At 40.8% G+C, this 15,080-nt stretch overlaps 4 protein-coding genes across 9 annotated transcripts; 2 read left to right on the forward strand and 2 right to left on the reverse strand.

Moving 5' to 3' along the window:
- Positions 1 to 2,302: 2,302 nt before the first annotated feature.
- On the reverse strand, positions 2,303 to 3,123 carry LOC121987758 (protein RADIALIS-like 3). Its single transcript, XM_042541492.1, has 2 exons — positions 2,590 to 3,123; positions 2,303 to 2,489 (listed from the first exon to the last, which is right to left on the reverse strand). Exons 1-2 carry the CDS (start codon positions 2,867 to 2,869, stop codon positions 2,485 to 2,487), a joined length of 285 nt encoding a protein of 94 aa, XP_042397426.1. The 5' UTR covers positions 2,870 to 3,123; the 3' UTR covers positions 2,303 to 2,484.
- Positions 3,124 to 5,370: 2,247 nt separating this feature from the next.
- On the forward strand, positions 5,371 to 8,025 carry LOC121985459 (laccase-11-like). The gene is made up of 5 exons (XM_042538922.1): positions 5,371 to 5,997; positions 6,117 to 6,268; positions 6,376 to 6,620; positions 6,690 to 6,818; positions 6,893 to 8,025. The coding sequence occupies exons 1-5, from the start codon at positions 5,905 to 5,907 to the stop codon at positions 7,939 to 7,941; spliced, it is 1,668 nt and encodes a 555-aa protein (XP_042394856.1). The 5' UTR covers positions 5,371 to 5,904; the 3' UTR covers positions 7,942 to 8,025.
- Positions 8,026 to 8,722: 697 nt separating this feature from the next.
- LOC121985461 (mannan endo-1,4-beta-mannosidase 1-like) lies at positions 8,723 to 10,577 on the forward strand. Of its 2 annotated transcripts, none has more exons than XM_042538929.1 (5): positions 8,723 to 9,181; positions 9,258 to 9,452; positions 9,519 to 9,641; positions 9,737 to 9,939; positions 10,031 to 10,577. In XM_042538929.1, exons 1-5 carry the CDS (start codon positions 8,855 to 8,857, stop codon positions 10,443 to 10,445), a joined length of 1,263 nt encoding a protein of 420 aa, XP_042394863.1. In that variant the 5' UTR covers positions 8,723 to 8,854; the 3' UTR covers positions 10,446 to 10,577. The 2 variants fall into 2 exon arrangements, with proteins under 2 accessions (XP_042394863.1, XP_042394864.1); XM_042538930.1 differs by having other exon boundaries at positions 9,060 to 9,181; positions 9,302 to 9,452.
- A 47-nt stretch (positions 10,578 to 10,624) lies between these two features.
- Positions 10,625 to 14,748, reverse strand: LOC121985460 (glucose-1-phosphate adenylyltransferase large subunit 1-like). 5 transcript variants are annotated; one of them, XM_042538925.1, is made up of 17 exons: positions 14,469 to 14,748; positions 14,197 to 14,394; positions 13,866 to 14,104; positions 13,594 to 13,716; positions 13,204 to 13,377; positions 13,027 to 13,119; positions 12,860 to 12,943; positions 12,733 to 12,788; positions 12,065 to 12,158; positions 11,876 to 11,988; positions 11,730 to 11,802; positions 11,574 to 11,654; positions 11,400 to 11,486; positions 11,217 to 11,321; positions 11,053 to 11,159; positions 10,925 to 10,985; positions 10,625 to 10,858 (listed from the first exon to the last, which is right to left on the reverse strand). In XM_042538925.1, exons 3-17 carry the CDS (start codon positions 14,091 to 14,093, stop codon positions 10,757 to 10,759), a joined length of 1,581 nt encoding a protein of 526 aa, XP_042394859.1. In that variant the 5' UTR covers positions 14,094 to 14,104; positions 14,197 to 14,394; positions 14,469 to 14,748; the 3' UTR covers positions 10,625 to 10,756. The 5 variants fall into 5 exon arrangements, with proteins under 5 accessions (XP_042394859.1, XP_042394858.1, XP_042394860.1 ...); XM_042538924.1 differs by having other exon boundaries at positions 14,197 to 14,748; XM_042538927.1 differs by having other exon boundaries at positions 10,634 to 10,858; positions 13,866 to 14,101; positions 14,197 to 14,748.
- Positions 14,749 to 15,080: the final 332 nt, after the last annotated feature.

Genomic DNA, 15,080 nt, shown 5'->3' on the forward strand with positions numbered 1-15,080 from the left:
TTCTTCTTCTTAAACAGCTTCCCTTTGCTATCTATTGGAGCTTTAAATCCCTTTATTAGAGCAAATCATTGCTCTATGTCTATCACGAAGAAATTTTTTACCCATAATTTTCAAAGATCGAAGCTTCCCATTTCGAATGGTGGAGGTGCTTAGATGTCATATCTGAACCCATTTCGAAAGTCCATTTTGAAGTTAAGTTTCTTTAATGATGAGTCTTTGACTTGTTGAAATTTACGGCTTCAACTTTCAATTTCTTCTTCTTCCTCTAGCTCTTGCTTCTTCTGGCAGTTAGTCAGATGAACAACGACCTCACTCTAATATCACTTGTTAGGACATGTAGAGAGCTAGAGAGGGTGAATAGGTTTGTTCACTTCTTTGAACTTAATTTGGAGCGAAAAACTTAAAGCAATACTAACACATTCATTTTACTTGATATCCATCTCCTTGAGGTAACTAATCCAACGTCCGCTCCTCACTCTCATAGATACACTATAAAAACCTCCTTTCTGGAGGTGGAGAAGTCTCATACAAGCTCAAGCATGAGAATACAAAAAGAGAACACAAGAATACAACAAAAATAAGGAAGTAAATACGAATACAGTGAACATCTTGCTCTTGATCTTTTGTTTCTCAAAAATGTCTCTTATTGACTTGAAAATACAACAACACTTTACTCCAGAATCACTAAGAACTGGCATGAACAACTCTACTTCAAATATCACGAAAACTCCTTTTTCAACGCCTCCTAATTGATTAGGCTTGCTCCTAATAGATTGTCTTGTCAGCTCAACCATTTAAAACCTATAGGACTTTTTTTTGAACGCCTAATCGATTGGTGAGTCATATTAATCGATTCGGCAACTTCTAATCGATTGTCCAATTGATTTCGAAACTTTCTTTTCTTTTGAAAAGATATGGCTAATCAATTACTATGAGTCAATCAATTCCTCACCATTCTGTTCACTCGAGAAAAAATCCTTATTCGATTACCCTAATCGATCATAAGACCTAATTGATTAGACAATCGATTCCGAGTCTTGCTATGCTTCACAAAAAGTTCCCAATCAATTAGGCAATCAGCGTAATAAATTAAAGCAAATCCCAATCAATTAGGCAATCTGCCTAATTGATTTAGCACCTTCTATTTTTCGTGAATCAACCTCCCAGCCTAATCGATCCAATCCACCTAATCGATTGGCCGGACTTAATCGATGAAGCTAAGCAATTGCCCAACCCTAAACTTTGAACTCAAGTTTAGGGTTCCTTTGCTCAACCATAAAGTCATTCGTGACTAGTTGAGACTTCCCGCTACCTAGCATCTGGTGTACCTTGATTTGTCAGGACCTCTTCACCAAGTGTCCGGTTAACTCTTTATCCACTTAGACTTTTCATCCCGTGCCAGCTTCCGGTTGGACTTTCCATTTCATGCAAACTTCTCGTCTTTCGATCACCAAGTTTCTTGTCAACTTTTAATCCACTTAGACTTTTCTCTTGCCTAGCCTTATTAGGACTTCCATTACCTAGTTCCTAACTAGGTCTTCACTGTCTAACCCCATTAGGACTTCCACAGACTAACTTTACTCACTAGGACTTTTCGTTTCCTAATCTCTAATTAGGGTTTCTCATTACCTAACCTCCAATTAGAACTTCCCATTGTATAACCTTCAGTTAGAACTTCCCAAACAAGTATTCAGTCATCTCTTGATTTACTTGACTTCTCTCTCACATATTGTCAAATATTGAAATTTAAGTTCAAGCCAACTCGAGCTTAGTCAATTTGGTCAAGCTTGATCTGAGAACGATTGCACCAATAGACATCTCACTCAACCAACTAACATATTGATTAAATATTGAAACTCTAATTCGAACTTGATAAACTAGGTCAACCTTGACCAGGGGTCAATTGCACTAACATTAAGAAAATATATCCTTGCTCTCCATCGATAACTTGATCAAGGGCTGGCTTCGGGCGGAGATAAGTTGAGAGATTTGGACACTTAATATTCTTAACATAAGTATGTGATCTCATTCAAATCTTCTAGGTGATCTTGTCACCTACGCAGAACTTTGGTTGAAAGTAACACGATATGAAAGTACGAGGTTCAATGTTTAACAAGGACATATGAGGATCAAGCCGCGTCAAATATAATGAAGTAGATTTGAGCATAGGAGTAAGACGAACCTTCGTATTCATTTCCTTTGGTGCATAACTTCCAGCTATAACCTAATTGGAAGTGCGAGCACACATAACTAAAGATTTGAGTGAGTACTGCATTGTTATGAAGAACCAAAGATTCGAAAATTGAGATTATATTGAACTTCCACATGCAAAATTAATTAGTACAAAAGGACAAAGTCTTGATGCTTTCTTTGTACAAATATAGTTGAAGAGGCACATAACTAATTAACACTCGTAAAGCCAAACATATCTACTCTATTTAATTTGTCGCAACCATTTAGAAGATCCACAGTCCAATTGGTTCTTCATCCTGTTCCAAAGAGAGGAAAAAGAGAGATGAAATAGTCACAATATTGTTGGGGATAGCTAGCTAGCTAGATATCTTAATGCGAGTGAAAGAAGAGTACTACTTGGGTTGCGGGAGGAAGAGTAGTAACTCGGGACTTTGTCGTTCTCAATACGAAAGACGTCGTCGACAAGCAACTCGTAGTACCGCTTCACTTCTTCAGCAGACTTGCCGCCCACAAGCCGCGCGATGTTGTGCCAGCGGTCGGGGGTGTCTTGGTCATAGAGCGCAAGGGCCTTCTCGAACATCTTGTTTTGCTTGGCAGTCCATGAGGCGGCAAATGAACTCGATGCCATTGGGTTTAGAGAAGGGAGGGAGGATTGATGTGGAGAGGGAAGAGCCATGGGTGGTTACTTATATAAACAAGAGGTGAGAAGACAAGCAGAGATGGAATAAGGGATCCCATTCAATGGAATGGATGAATTGATGCTCTCCTTGCTTTGCTTATTCAAATCTCTCTTTTCGATCCCAAATCTTAATCATATATCATCAAAAGATTCTTGTTATGAAGTAGCTGCTGCACCATGTTAAATAGTGTACCAACATCATGCTATTTTATACAAAAAAAAAAACTCTTTTAAACATTCTACAAGGCGTCCTTTTTTGTATTTATGCCTAAAATTATTCTCCTCTGGCTCTGGGTTTCAAGAACAGATATTAAAAGTTGGTTACAGTTGTAAAACGGTTACAGGTTCCAGTTGAAAACTACAAGAATCCTTATCAGTTTTTTCTTTTCTTTCCGGCCTTCCAACTTTTGTGTGATTCCATTGTAATCTTCATTGCATCTATCTATCTATTTATCGATTTATCTATCTGGATCGAATATATGTCCAGAGCCAATGATTTAGGGCGGGATTCTGAAAATTAGAATGACTGAAGGGGAGAGAGGCAAGATAAGATGCTGATGCCTCTCCAATTATTGATCTACTTGGCGTTCGATAAAGCAAAAGTTACAGTGCAAGAAAAACATAGAAAGGATGCTTCTACCGGTATAATGGATTTGTAAAACACGAAGAAGAAGAAGCAGCAGCAGCAGCGACTTATGCGGTAACACAAAAGTACTCCATAAGTTTTGTAACTCAGATCCTTTGAAGTCTCTTGCTAACCTCTCTGTTAACAAATAAGGGAGAAGAGGTACTTGGATGAAACAAAAAACTTAGGGGCATTTGAAAAAAAAAAAAAAAAAATCAAAACTTGAGGCATTTTAAAATTCTTCTAAAGTATACATTACTTTAGTAGACACATTTTGACATAATATTTTCATTAAGCTTACAATTTCTTTTCTTAAAAATCTTTCTTCAAATATAGTTTGTGTCAAATCAAGCTTAGCTTTAAGAAGACAATTAATGAAAATGACTTATGATCATATTTTTTTTTAGTCTAGTATTATTGTAGTACCTGTAGTTATTATCACATAGAAGAAAATTAATAAAGTAATTGAGTATAAAAATATTCTTTACTAATCATGATTATCAAAAGATGTCATAGAGTTATAGTAATTATGATCATAACTACTAAAATAATAAAGGTATTTTAAAAATAAAAATATAATAAGTTTGTAAACTTATTTATGACAACAATGGGACAAAAATCTTAAAGACTAATTTTAAGTGTGTTTAAATTGTGCTCCAAATTTATTAGAAAAACAATGTCAAAATTATTGTGTATGGAGTATAAAGTGTGTGTGTATATATAATCTTCAATGTTAGTCTGGTGAAGCCAGAATACTTAGATTAGAAAAGAAAATTGTTCTTCAAAGTGGTCAGAAAGATGCAGATTCCTGTTGATAAAGAGAATCCTTATCACTTTAGAAATGTTCTTCTTCCCTTTCCAAACCCTGAGGATGGTTGGTTTGCAGTGGCCCTTGTGCAACTTGTGGAATTCCATGGCAGACAACCTTTACTTTACTTGCATAGCTATCTCTAATCTTCAGGGTCGAATATATCTTTCACATATCCTTTGTACCATGAAACTTTAGTCCATCCAACTAAGCAATAATTTTATACTGAGAAAAAAGGCAAAAATGAAAAAGGCGACCCATTTTCATTCTTTATTAAAATGGCGTTCCATCTTGTGTTAATACATTTTTATTTCCCAAGCTATCCTTATTTTTGATGTTATTATAGTAGTCGTCACGGATTCATAACCATGACAACATGGACATTTCAACTTTGATCAATACAAATAAACTATATTTTAGTATATATGATCCATTGCTGTTATAATACGGTTACTTGATCTCTGGTCAATATCATATAATAGCAACCATAAATTATGATTATGATCCATACTAGTTAATATTATATTGTAGCAGTTATGGAGCTATGAGATTATAACTATTACAATTACATAATTATAGTTTTTATGGGATCATAACTATTATAATTGCCTAACAGTTAGGATCAGTAACTGCTATAACAACACTAAAAATAAATTTAATTTTGAAAAGTAAAATGTGCATAGGTTTGTAAATGAATCAAATGTTTGTGAGTGTTCAACTTGGTAATAATATATTTATATTTATTCAATATGCACAAAATCAATTAAATAAATAAATTTGAACAACTCGTTAAACTAAACGAGCATACTTGGACACATTTGTGTTTAGCTCAGTAACGTGCATGAACAACGTTCATAAATTATGTTCATCAATAAAATTTTTATCAATTTAATAAATATAAAAGAAACTTTTAATATGAACAAACAAATTTGCATTATCAAACTCAATAACCAACCAACCAAATTTAAATATAAAAATTTCAAACAATCAAACGAACTTGAATTGAAAGCTGAGATTAAACGAAACTCGAGACAAGCTTGAACAATCATTTCAACAACTTTGTTTATTTTAGGTTCGGCTTCGCTTGACACGATTATCTTATCAAATTAATTTAAGCACTATAAAATTTGACTCGGCTTGACTTGTCTATCCCTCTAAATGTGCAAAGGCGGGATACAATGTCATTTTGATAATAAATAACGATTTTAATAATAAAAAAAGATAGATAACTAGATGAAGCATACCTGCTCTTCCAAGTAACTCAATCTTGTTCTCCAGCCAAGTAAGTACAACCGTATCCTCCACTACACATTACACAATTCTCCTCCCTCCTAATGCACAAACAAAACAAAACAAATCTTTATCATCCCTTTTCCTTCAAGATAAAGCTCCAAATTTCAGACTAATTAAATTTTTTCTCATCCCCTACAATAATCAATATTTAATGATTCATACAACTTCTGTTGCCTTCCAAGCATCAATCTTTGAGTTAAGATACAGGGTTTTAATTCCTCCTCACCAAGAGCTTCACCAACCTTTTGATATATATAAACAAGATGGAAGAGTTAGTTGACGAATTCGGCAACATATCATCCTAAGATGAGTTTTTCGATAATCATTCTTGTGCTTTTCGGATTTCTTGTGCTAGTTTCAACGCCCACGAAAGCTGCTATTAAGAAGTACCAATTCGATGTAAGTGATTCGGGTTTGTTGACTTGTATAGGCCGTCTTTAGGGTTTCATGGGTTTGTCCACTTGTATAGGCTGTCTTTAGAGTTTCATTGTTTGTGTTGGTAATTGTGTTCGAATCAGGTCGCGGTGAGCAATGTGAGCAGGCTTTGCCATGCCAAGCCTATTGTGGTTGTCAACGGAAGGTTTCCCGGTCCGACCATCTATGCTCGTGAGGGGGATCGTATCATTGTTAATGTTACAAACCACGCACAATATAACATGACCATCCATTGGTACGTTACTATAGTCTAATCTAACATAGATCATATGTCATTGTTCGTTGTTGTTATTATTGTTGTCGATGATGATGATAATGATGATGATGATTTTAACGATAAAGGCACGGAGTGAAACAATTGCGGAACGGGTGGGCCGATGGACCAGCCTATATAACACAGTGCCCTATCCAAACCGGGAGTACCTATGCCTACGACTTCAACGTGACAGGGCAGCGAGGGACACTCTGGTGGCACGCACACATCCTGTGGTTGCGTGCCACAGTGCACGGTGCTATCGTCATCATGCCGCCAGCAGGGGTCCCTTACCCCTTCCCTCAGCCTGATCAAGAAGCTGAATTGATTCTCGGTGAGTCGAAAGACATTTTTGCGATTGATTTCGGGCAGTGTAGCTCACCCTTTTGTTATGGACTTGCAGGAGAATGGTGGAATGCCGACGTGGAAGTGATCGAGAGGCAAGGCAATGGCCTTGGCTTGCCGCCGAATACTTCCGACGCTCATACCATCAACGGCAAGCCTGGCCCTCTCTTCCCCTGCCCAGAGAAGCGTAATCTATCGAATTCAATCGATCGTTTGAGTTTCATTTTAAGATATTTTGTCTGAATTTTGATGTTGAATCAGATACGTATGTGCTGGAAGTGGATCACAGCAAAACGTACCTGCTTCGGATCATCAACGCAGCGCTCAACGACGACCTCTTCTTTGCCATCGCCGGGCACAACATGATGGTCGTAGAGATCGATGCCACATACGTGAAGCCGTTTTCCACGGCAACCGTTGTCGTGGCACCAGGGCAGACCACCAATGTCCTGGTCCGAGCGGACCAGCCCCCCGGGCACTACTTCATTGCGGCCCGGTCGTTCATGGACGTGCCACTCCCCGTCGACAACAAGACCGCCATTGCTGTCTTTCAGTACAAGGGCACCGCCGCCGCTGCCGGCACGATCCCGGCCATGCCGCGCTTGCCGGCGCCCAATGACACAACATTCGTCGCTGATTTCCAAGACAAGCTCAGGAGCCTAAAGCCAGTGAACGTGCCGGCGAGTGTCGACCGGCGATTGTTCTACACAATCGGGATGGGCGTCAACCCCTGCCCAACCTGTGCGAACAAAACCCGCCTCGTCGGCTCGCTCAACAACATTACGTTCGTGATGCCGGAGGTCGCTTTGCTCCAGGCACACTACAACCACGTCAGGGGTGTGTACCGGCTGGACTTCCCCGACAGGCCGACAAAGGCATTCAATTACACTGGAGCGCCACTAACGGCAAACCTCGGCACGTCGCAGGGGACGAGGCTAGGCCGGCTCGCATTCAATTCAACCGTCGAGCTGGTCCTACAAGACACCAACCTGCTGATGGTGGAATCACACCCATTCCACCTCCACGGCTACAACTTCTTCGTCGTCGGACGGGGGATCGGTAATTTCGACCCAGCCAATGACCCGGCGCAGTTCAACTTGATTGACCCACCGGAGCGGAACACGGTGGCCGTGCCAACAGGAGGCTGGACGGCAATCCGGTTCAGAGCCAACAATCCAGGGGTTTGGTTCGTGCACTGCCACCTGGAAGTCCACACGACCTGGGGGCTCAAGATGGCTTTTCTCGTGGAGGACGGCGATGGGCCGGACGAGTCCGTCTTGCCTCCTCCGACGGACCTTCCACCTTGCTAGGGTTTAGGACGCGTCAGGTGTGGTGGATTCAAAGGTCTGACCGTCTGCAAAGAATCACAAATCCTTTTCTGAAAATAGAAACAATAATTAACTGAATCTCATATTTACTGGTCGTGAGAGAAGTATCTCCCAATCTTTACCCACGAGTAATTAGCTGTGGGCTCCACCGCAAGACCCATCGCTCTCCACCACAAGTTACAAGGTATAAAGATAAAGGACGCGGAGACAGGCCGACACAACATGTGCATGGGTCGGTGCTTATCCCTATCACCGTTAGATTCGGTTGCGTTTCCAACGAACCGGCGAGCTGGATTTACCTTACACGTGGCGGTTGGAGATTGCAGGCATAGGGTCGGCTACGCGAAACATCTGGGCCCCACAGAACAAGAAGCCGCCCATTGGCTGGACCGACCTAAACTGCCATGGGAGGCTGAGCAACCAATTAGAATATTTGTTAAGAATAATAGAATTAATTTTATTATTAATTAATCAGTACTTACAAATAAGATAATTAATTATGAGAAAACAAACAACAATGATTTCTTTCCTAAGAAAGCTGGCTGACCCAGTAAACCTTCTTAACTATTCTTATCACATTCTAAACCACCTCATGAGGCTAATTAAGCTCTCCATCCATGGCGATCCAACCACTTGCCAAACCCTCGCATTAGTCTCTTTGTTTAGGTTTGAAGAAGTTGAAATCATAATTAAGTCATAACCATTCTCTGACAACCTCAAACTTCCACAATCCAAAAGCCTGGCACCATGTGTTACAGGGTTAGTGCTCAGCTTATCCTTTGGGTTCTCTGCAACTGCAACAGAAAAAGAAAGGAAAATTTATTGCAGCCCCTCTGCTAATGTTATTTATAGCTCTCCTTCCCTGGTGCATTTTCATCTCATCAAGAACAAGGAGATGATGAATGTGAGGCTTCTAGGAGTGGTTTTGGTCCTGGTGTTGGTTACTGTAAATCTCAATGTAGAGGCAGAAGAATTAGGGTTTGTGGAGACAAGAGGGCTACATTTTGTTGCCAATGGCAGCATTTTCTTCGCCAATGGCTACAATGCCTACTGGCTGATGACCATGGCCTCAGACCCTTCCCAGAGGCCTAAGGTCTCCTCTGCCCTGAGTGATGCATCCAGCCATGGCCTCACAGTGGCCAGGACCTGGGCTTTCAATGATGGAGGGGGCAGCAATGCCTTGCAGACTTCACCTGGAGCCTACAATGAGCAAACCTTTCAGGTTCCGTCTTGTATATAATCCTTCTTCTCTAAGTATCAAAAATAAAAATTAAATTTTGAAGATTCCATGTATGAAGGGATTGGATTTTGTGGTGTCTGAGGCTAGAAAATTTGGGACCAGGATGATACTGAGCTTGGCGAACAACTACGACAACTTCGGAGGGAAGAAGCAGTATGTGGAGTGGGGGAGGTTGCAGGGCCAGATCATTGCGTCTGAGGATGAGTTCTTCACCAACCCAGTCGTCAAAGATTTCTACAAGAACCATGTCAAGGTAATTCAACTCCAAACATGGGTCAATGACAACGATCGATAATCTATTAGCTGAAACAATTTGCAGGCTGTGCTGACCAGAGTGAACACCATCACTGGAGTGGCATACAAAGATGATCCCACAATCTTTGCATGGGAGCTCATGAATGAACCCAGATGCCCCTCAGACTTATCAGGGAAGAACATACAGGTATTAAATCATATTCTGATAGAATGCAGTATAATTCATCAACCCTTGTAAAAAAAAAACTTGTTTTTGATTCACAAAATGTATTTAATTTATAGGAATGGATAGCAGAGATGGCTGCATACTTGAAATCTATAGATGAGAATCATTCGGTGGAAGCAGGTCTTGAGGGGTTTTATGGGAAGATATCATCAAACCAGAAGCAGGATAATCCAAGGTTTCAAGTGGGAACTGATTTCATTGCCAATAACCAGATTCCACAGATAGATTTTGCAACCATTCACTCGTATCCAGATCAATGGTAATGGTGATTGATGAACAAGGAAAAGATAAATTTTTCCTAAGTTAATTAATTAACTTTCTTATACTCACTGAGACAATTCGCCGAACAGGTTATCGACGCCGGACGAACAATCCCAGCTAGCGTTCCTCAACAACTGGCTGGACGCCCACATCGACGACGCCAGAAATGTGCTCCGGAAGCCACTTCTGGTGGCGGAGTTCGGGAAATCCACCAAAGACCCCGGTTTCAGCACCGACCAGAGGGACGCCGTCTTCCGAGCGGTCTACTCCAAGATCTACGCGTCGGCCAGAACTGGCGGCGCCACCGCGGGGAGCTTGTTCTGGCAGCTCATGGCGCAGGGGATGGAGTCGTACGGCGACGGGTACGAGATCGTGCTCGGGGAGTCCGCGCCGACCACGACGCGGCTGATCGCCGCGCAATCGCGCCAGCTCCGGCTCCTGAGCGGAGCCCCAGCCGGCAGGGGAGGAGTCCCGGAGAAGAGAAAGATCGGAGGGCGGAACTGATGCGGAAGATTTGGATTTCTCGAGTTTGGTGCGATGATTTTGTTTATCCAGGAGAAGAAGAAGAAACATTAATAAATTTGGAAATTTTGCATCGAACCACCCCAAGTTCGAAAATTTTCACCTATGCATTTTACTCTTTTTATTTATTTATTTTTTCCTCCATGACTATAGTACAACTATGATTTATGATAAAGGATGCCAGTCGCTAGACTCTCGCGACATTTTATTATCGTAGGCAAAAGCCATAAACAAATATGTATATATTTGCATTCGTGTAGTAGTTTTTCGAAAGAGGGTGACAAGGAATACTTCTATATAATTGTCCCATCTTTGATCGTAGCATTCTTCACCACGATCGTGATCCCCGATCGTATATAGAAGCCCTCCGAGGGCCTTTCAGCTTCTTGGACACCCTGTTAAAAAAAATCAAAGTGTTATCTAATTAGTTAACAACAAAGTATTTCGAGTTTAGTGCATACATCTTTGTTTGCAATAACCACATTCTTCCCGATCCTCGCATTCATGTCGATGATGCAGTTCCTAGGATCACAAAAGATCAGACCCATGTTCTATGCTTGTCGTGAAAATCTGAACCTTATCATCTCACCTGATCTTGGTGTTGCGTCCAATGCCTATGGGGACTCTATCGCTTGCGAGTAGACAAGCGATTTCGGATTCGGTTTCGTAGGTATCAGCACCCATCATCATCGTATCCTGGATATCAATTAGTTAGCACAAGTTATATTTTCGATTGAAACTTCATGTCCAAACCTTCAACTCTGAGCTATAATCTAGCCGCGAACGCACTCCGACTATCGAACGATCGACTCTACATTCGCGTAAGAAGCACCCATGTGAGATAATTGCATCCACAATCTGTGCATATCGGTTCCTTCTTTCAGTATACTGAAAATTGAGTAAAAAAGTGTAATGTGTTTTAGAGTGAAAACTTACCTTGCACTTTTCTATTTTCGTTGGGGGTAGAAATCGCGGCGATGTGTAGAAAGGCGTCATAGGATCGTAAAATTGAAACTTCGGAGGCTGCGTATGAGGCAAAACCATTTCGTAATCTTCTTTAGCAAAGAGACAAGCTAATGTTTCAGTCGGCTTTGCTCAGCTAATACCAACCTGTTCTGTCAATGCCAAATTTGCATCGAAGAAGGATTTGATCGTACCGATATCCTCCCAGTAGTCATTGAATATATATCCCTGCCATGTCATCCATCAATTAGCATCTCTTGCAAAACTTCGATAAAAGTCTCAAGAGTAGGGATTCACTATCACCTGAACATTGTGCTCCTTTACAGCAGAAGGAAGAATTTCTGAACCGAAGTCATTTGATTTCGGATAATTCCACCTAAAGAGAAGACCGAGCAATTAGACATCGAAGATACGACAAGACGTTGACAGAATTTGACCGCTTCTCTTACCTTAGAAGATTTAGTAGAACATCTCGTCGAAACACATACACTCCCATCGACGCAATGTATGGATATCGCATAGAATCTTGGTGAGACATTCGGAGAAAAGTTCCACCATTCTTCTACAATCCATGATTATTCCTGATAACTTCCTAACAAATTGCTTGAAAGAAATCCAACTAGATGGTAGATTATTACCATAGCTTCGAGGTCGGCATCTTTAGGTTTCTCACAAAATTGGGTGATTCGACCGGACTTGTCCATCCTCACTAGTCCGTAATCTGATGCTCGGCTTTTAGATTACAAATACCGCAACAGTGGTGATTAAAGACAGAAATTTGTACAAAAACACGGTTTACATCATTCCGACAAAGACGCATAACAAGATAAGGCTTATGCCATTTCATTTGAGTAAGAAGAAAAAAATCAACATCATCGCTAATAGGTAAGAAGCATAGTCTTATGGAAAACAATGACGACTTGAATTTTGTTGAAACAATGAAATATGACAAAGACCCGACGATGATGCCTCATCTCAACTTCTTGACAATGACAAAACGCAGAATCCTTGGTGGATCAATGCAATTTTAAGCAAAAATTTATTTTGTTCCAAACTGTTTGTCATGACAAGGAAATGTAGTGAAAAATCTCCAATATCGCATTGAATAAGACATGCATGCTACACTCTCAAACAGGAGAAATTCATATTGATTATAGAATATGAATATTGTGGCTATTATTGAACCACATGCGAGCGATTTCAGATACTTAGATAACAAATCAGCAAATAAAAGGTTGAATGACAATTATTTTGAAAAGTTATAATTTTGATCTATACTATAATACAAGAAACTAATATCATGTACCTTTGACCCACAGGCACACACGAGATCGTGATGTCAGCATCAGTATCAATATGTTTCTGCCAAATTCGATACGTAAATCATACGGGCAAAAAGAAGGAAAGATTGTTGTGGGAGTTCTGATATATACCTGAACAAGATCCATATAATCCATACGGTAAAGTTGGTCACCGGATAAAATTAGTATGTGTTCAATATTCTTGTTCTTGTTATCCTGAAAAAAGGGATATCAGAGTTAAGTATATGACAAATACAGTAATTTGAAAAATAAGAACTTTTTGCTCGATGTGTGCCCGCCTCAAAAACCCAAGTGAATTGCCTGACAGCATCTGCCGTGCCCTGAAACCAACCGGTTCCAATGTCTTCAGGGGTTTGTGTAGCTGCTAAAACCTGTTTATAATCTTTTGGTGAGTCAAAATAACTAGAAGATATCTAACAAAGTGTTAGACTGAGTGTACACGGCATCTAACAAACCTCAACGAATCCATCACCGAAGCTGATTCCATTCCCGAAGTTATATGTTCGAGAAATGTGTCGATTTAGTGAAGCTGAATTGAATTGTGTCATTATGAATATCTTGTTTATCCTGCTGTTGATGCAATTGCTCATCGGGATGTCAATAAGTCTATAGCATCCACCAACCGAAACCTGTAGAATAACATATCTATCAATATGTATGCTTTGATGATCTTAAGCACACGGAGCTACTTGACAAAAACAATCAATCAATTGTCGTAAACTAGAAATAAACAATACAAACATACAGCACCCCTGCAATTGTTGATGATCAGTTAGAACAGCAAATTATCACCGAAACACTCCTGAAACTTATCATCAAAGTAAGAACAGCAAATCGATCCTTACTGCAGGTGTGGCTCTTGTGCCAGTGAGAGGAAACAGCTGACTGCCAGTCCCACCCCCTAAGATTATAGAAGCAACACTCTTTGGATCTGCCAATCGGTTTCCGAACATCGGTCCATGGAAAACCTAAAGGTTTGTGACTGAATATTAGCAAACCCTAAAAGATCACAGTGAGCTGAGACTACTGTCAAATTCAAAGAAGAACAGAAACCACAAAAATTCTAAACCCAAAAAATGTTTAATCCCTACTTTAAACCCTCCATTTCAGCGCTCACCATGGTCTCCTGGTTGACATCTGAAGTGAGAACGGCGAATGCAACCCCTCCGGCGTTGAGCCGTAAGCCGGTCTTCTTCAGGGTTTGCGCCGCTTTGGGGGATTGTTTAGTTCTCGGACCCGCTCCAAACCCTTCGCCCCAAATCACGCTTTCCCCATTCCCGACACTTCGCCGCTTCACTCGGCCGAAACAAGCACTCGCCTTCAACCCCACGCCGCATGCATCCATTGCTGCTGCTGCTGCTCGAACAATAAAACGGCAAGAACGACTCCAAGTTGCGATTTTTAAACTTCGGGATGGGAGAAAAGGTGAACTAGAAAAAGAATCGCACCTTGTGAAGAAGACTGTGGATCGAGGGAACCGGGAAGTGGACGAACTGCTTCGAGAGGTTTGAACTTTCACAAAAGCCGTGAATATAGTTACGGCGTTCGGCATGTGACTCTGGTCACGTTATAATCACGGAATTGGCCGCCGTGGCTTCGTCTTCCTTTTTGTTTGTTTTGGGAATTCCCAAGAAATGAAAAAACTCCTAAAATTCATGCAAAAATTCGACCTTTGTGACGCATTTGGGAGAAAAATGCTTTTTTTTAATCCAAAAATTACTTTTTTTTGACAAAATACTTAATCTGCACAACTCTAATCCCCAAAAACCTTGTCTTTGCCTGGAACTTATGGAAATATAAGGATTATAAACACTCGTATAACTGATGATACTTCTTCTCAGTGGGCATTAAATATTTCTGTACTCCACCGCAACGATAAGATTATGGAGGATTTAAATATCTAAATAAAGATCCAAAAAAGAAAACTTTCGAAAAAGGACGTAATCCAGACGTCCGTAATCTGGCGTAAATCTTTCTCGATACGAGCGTATTTAGAATGTGTTTGTTAATGATATACTGGGGTTTGGGTCGGACAACTGGCGCCGGAGTAGAAGAGAGGTGACGGTGACGGTGACGGTGACGCTTCGCCGGAAGTGTACGGCGTCAGTTGCGTCCAGGAGATGCGAGGCGGTGGGGCAGGGGACCACGTGGCGGGACGGTGGTGGATGCGGTGTGATCTTGGCGGTCGTCGTGGCTCGCGGCGGGGAGTGCTGCGGGACGTTTCTTAGCCGTACACGTGGAGTGGACCCCATTTTAACTGAGCGAGGGAAATGAAATCACATGATCAGCACGCTCTGTAATTAGATAAAAATAAAATATTTGTATAATATTA

Source organism: Zingiber officinale, chromosome 5B, assembly GCF_018446385.1.
Source record: "Zingiber officinale cultivar Zhangliang chromosome 5B, Zo_v1.1, whole genome shotgun sequence".
Taxonomy (NCBI): domain Eukaryota; kingdom Viridiplantae; phylum Streptophyta; class Magnoliopsida; order Zingiberales; family Zingiberaceae; genus Zingiber; species Zingiber officinale.